Source organism: Aphanomyces invadans (genome assembly GCF_000520115.1).
Source record: "Aphanomyces invadans strain NJM9701 unplaced genomic scaffold supercont1.10, whole genome shotgun sequence".
NCBI lineage: Eukaryota > Oomycota > Saprolegniomycetes > Saprolegniales > Verrucalvaceae > Aphanomyces > Aphanomyces invadans.
In genome coordinates, this window is record NW_008580155.1 from 1,319,563 (window position 1) to 1,323,879 (window position 4,317).

The following is a 4,317-nucleotide window of genomic DNA, read 5'->3' on the forward strand; positions in this document are numbered from 1 at the left end:
TGAAGGATTGGCATCGGGTCGCCATTGGGACACTAAAGTGCGACACAATAATCCACACTACCCCGAGGTATCACGTATACTGTTACATACATTCATCCATACATTCTGATCTAGTATTTAATTGCAGGCTAGGTTCGTTCACAATTGGAAATTTGGGGAATTGCCTTCTGGAATGACTTCTCCATCGTGACAACACTGATGGAAATGGTTCAAATAATCCGTTAGGTATTTATTAAAAAAATACCATATATCCATATTTTTATGTTAAAGATTTATTTGGTTTCATTGCATTAATGTATATTTTTTCAATTTTTGTAACTCCAGGCCTTGATGGTTCGACAATTTCTATTCTCTTTTTGGTCGCAGAACGTATGAAGGGCCTGAACCGTTGCATATTATGTGTACAGGTGCTGAGGGTGCTTTGAGTCGTGTTTTGTTGACAGTCGACGACAGCATCGGGGGAGCTTAAGCTGGCATTTGCTGAAAAAATGGCCGATTTTGGTCTAGAATACACCAAAATATTCATAACAAAAAGTTGACATTGAACTCTGGCATTCAAATACCTCAAAAGAACATATCCTGTCGAATATGTAGCTATAAAGTAAACTTTTGATCCAAATTTACCCTCAAGTTATCATATCTTGTACATTTTAGTATTTGGTCCAATGAAACTCATTATCACATTATAGAGGTTTCAAAGGTCCCACTGCCTCTACCATGTCATCCTGCACTTTTTGCAGTTTGTTAGCCGCGATGCAAACTCCCACACACAATCACACCGGATAATTATCCGTCAAGTTCCTTGGGAGCTGTCGTCGACTGTGAATATTAGATGTAGCGGTATCTCAAGTCAGATAATCAGAGATGTCCTTGTAAATATTTGGCCAATCATGGACCAAAGATGGGTCTGCGACAATTAGAGATTCCGATTAGGCCAATCATAGGCTAAGACTCTACTGATTTCCCCCCCTAAACGGAACGGGTGCCCTTGAACACATTATACAGAATATCAAAAACAACAGGTATTAATTGTTAGATATGGCGTCACCACCAGTAAAAACAGCCATGTCGGTTCAAATGTTTGAAAAAACTCTCGAGGTTTTATAAAATCGGATGTCAAGAATTATAAAGTATTCCCCGTTCCGTTTAGGGGGGGAAATCAGTACTTCGCTTTGACTTTTTCAAACTCATTTTCCTGGGACAACGCACGGGAGTTTCTCAAATTCACGGATTCGCATATTCGACATCCGATTACGTCTGTATTTTATCCGGATATGGTGGTTCATAGTTGCTTCAACCTGTTTTTGTAAACAATGCAACGATCCTTTACTCTTCGATTTCGAAGTCCGAGACACGCCGCGTGCTTGGTCAATCAGTTCGTCCATTGATCATGCTGCATCTTGCCCGCCGGTCTATCCCAACGTCCTTGCGACGCAGCTCCGCACGCTCATCGAGCTCGACGTCGTCCTCCCAAGCGTATCCATCGGCCCCAAGTCCATGGAGCGACACCGCGTGGTCCGCTGTCCAAAACAGCTTAAAGACGCTGTCGATGCTCAAGCAATTCCACAATTATGCATCGCCTTCGTTGAGTCTGCGGCGAAAGTGGAAAGTGTTTGGCGAACTACATCAAGTCGACGACTACATTGACCTCGACGAGTTCATGCTCGGTGCCAATACCGCAGTACAAGTAGTACTGAATGCGATGTACTCGGAAGGGTTTCGTGCATTTTGCATGGACGGCACAATGTCCCCTGACGTGGCGATCCTGCAGACCGTGTTGGGTATTCATTGTTTCAAGAAGTGCGTGTTTCAAACGCAAGAAACAGACAAACGCGGGATGCTCTACGACTTGCGGCATCTCGACATTCACCACTGCGCATTGCTCGGCGCCAATGCACAACGCAGACAACGAAGGAATACCGACAAAATTGAGTTAGGGGAAGGCCTCGTTCGGCTGGACATGCATGTGGCACTCGACCAGACGATGCGGATCTCCTCAAGATGGAAGAGCTTTGTCATCAAGATGCCTGTTTCGATGCTGTGGACATTTGAATGCGATGTACATGCCCATGACCTGGAATGGCGCGTCGTAGCCGTGGAAACCGACCTCGACTTGACCAAATACTAACATGTCCATTCTCTGCCCATCAATTTTGTCATCCCATTACTCTGCCCGGATCGACACCACAGCAATTCGTGGACAATAGGCCGCATTTTTCCCGCAACGTCGCTTTTGTGCTTTGGCGTTTAGTGGTTTTTGTGAGGCCAACGTTGCTGGGGCAACGGCCGCTTTGGAATTTGGCGCCCATCACCTGTTGTTTCGAGGGTTGAGAGCGGCATATTGAATCGGGTCGTTATATGTTATGGCTGATGGGAATTCTATACCAACTCGTCTTCGAGGTAGCTGTATTCGAATGTAAACTCCGTCTTGATGCGCTGGCACCACCCCGTCTCATAGTCAAAGTAGACGAACGTGCCTTGCTCAAAGTCGTCGCCCGTCATCTGCGGCTCTTCGTGACGCTTAAACCATGTCTTGTACTTTTTATGGTACCCCCACGCCTGCTTTTTGAGCTGGAGGGCGGCCAAGTACTGCTGGTACGTGCCTTGTTGGTAGTAAAAGATGAAAAAGAGCGTGTCGAGGTCGAGCTTTTCAAACACAGCGGGGTTTTCAAAGAGCGGCGACGGCACCGACGGAAACGATGGCGGCGTCGGGTACATGTTGCGCGGGACGTACCGGCTCTGGCTGCTCTTGTCCGAATCGACAGCTTCCGGCATGAGCTTGAAGCTTTCGTCGATCCATCGCAGCAATTGTCGCCGCTCGTCACTCAGCACGATCGGGGGCTGGGGCGGCAATGTCGCAATGGCAGGAGCGTTTGGAGACGATGACAATGACGGCTTCGCTGGGGACGGGGACGCATGCGGTGTCGAAGTGGCACTTGAAGGGGCCGTAGCCACCTTTGCTCGCGCATCGTCCACGATGCCATACGAGGACGAGGGTACGTTTCGCAGGGGGGACGATTGCGCAGCTTCAACGATAGGAGTTTGCCGAGCCTTGGTGATGGTAGCCGCTGGTGGAGGCGGCAGTTGCCTCGAGGGTTGGTTGGTCGGGGTGGAAGAATTTGAATCACGAGCAGCCGAAGCGCTAACCGGGGGGAAGGGATCGCTTTGTTTGGCTGCCAAGGCCGCAGCCTTTTCTGCCTGTGCCGCTTGTTCTTTGCGCAACAACACTTGGGCCATCGGTTCCTTGAGCATTGGTGGGGGAAGAACTACTGCACGGGGTGCCACCGGCGGTGGCTCCACCTTGCTAGGACGGCCAATACCAGCAGTAGACGACACAGAAGCGGGTGGCGCCGCGGGGGTCGGATTTGAAGACTTCTTGTTGGAAGCTCCGGCGCGCGTGGTAGAGGTGCTCCTGTTTGAAACAGGAGCAGGAGGCGGCGGTGGCGGCTCCGTTTCCTGGTCCGAGCTGTCGTCGTCGTTTTCGCCGTTGGCGTTGAATTGGATGTTTGTTAGGGCGTCCAGGTCGAGAACCTCGTAAATGTCGTCTTCGCCATAGGACTCCATGAAGTCGGGCTCTTGGTTTGCTTCGAGATAATAGTCGATGTCGTCTTTCAGGCCGTCGACGTCGGCTGGGTCGATGGCGTCGTTGTCCAGTAGACGCGCAATCTGCTCGAGCTTCAGCACGTGCCACTTGTGCCGCGCAATGATGAGCTCCAAATTCTCCATGTCCGACTTGTTCTTTTTTCCTTTCATGGCGCGAAGCCGCTCAATCTCACACTCCATGGACTCGATCTGCTCGGAGAATTGAGTTAGATCGTCTTGAATCCACCCAATTGTGTTTTGCTTCGCTTGCTCGGCCGGGTCCAACCGGTCTGCCTGTGCCAGTCCTTCCTTTGAATATGCCTTCGTTTTCGTCTCCTTCTCGCACACTTTGAACTCTTCCATCTTACTCTCGATAAGCCGCCGCGCATCTGTGAGAGGACGTTTGTCCTTCACGTCCGAGTTACCAATCCATGTCTTGATTTGGTCGCGGAACCGCTGTAGCTTCTTGATTTCTTTCTTGAGGTCAGCCTCGTGCTTCTCTTTCTGTGCCTGACCTGCGGCGCTGTAAACCTTGTCCCAGATGCTGTTGAACACTTCGACACCCTCTGTCACCTTCTTGAGTGTCCGATCTATTTCGCTCAGGAGTTTCCGTTGGCCTGCCATCGTCGCGTTCGTTGCGCAGACGTCGCACCGCTTGTGGCGAGGCACACCCTACATTCCGATACCTCCAAACTTGATGTTTTGCGATACATTATATGCTACATCTACTCGCCA

General features: G+C 49.9%; 2 protein-coding genes across 2 annotated transcripts; one reads left to right on the forward strand and one right to left on the reverse strand.

Moving 5' to 3' along the window:
* Positions 1-1,332: 1,332 nt before the first annotated feature.
* H310_06093 (hypothetical protein) lies at positions 1,333-2,147 on the forward strand. The gene has a single exon (XM_008871012.1). It carries the CDS (start codon positions 1,391-1,393, stop codon positions 2,126-2,128), a length of 738 nt encoding a protein of 245 aa, XP_008869234.1. The 5' UTR covers positions 1,333-1,390; the 3' UTR covers positions 2,129-2,147.
* A 180-nt stretch (positions 2,148-2,327) lies between these two features.
* H310_06094 (hypothetical protein) lies at positions 2,328-4,263 on the reverse strand. The gene has a single exon (XM_008871013.1). It carries the CDS (start codon positions 4,204-4,206, stop codon positions 2,380-2,382), a length of 1,827 nt encoding a protein of 608 aa, XP_008869235.1. The 5' UTR covers positions 4,207-4,263; the 3' UTR covers positions 2,328-2,379.
* Between the last annotated feature and the right edge of the window lie 54 nt (positions 4,264-4,317).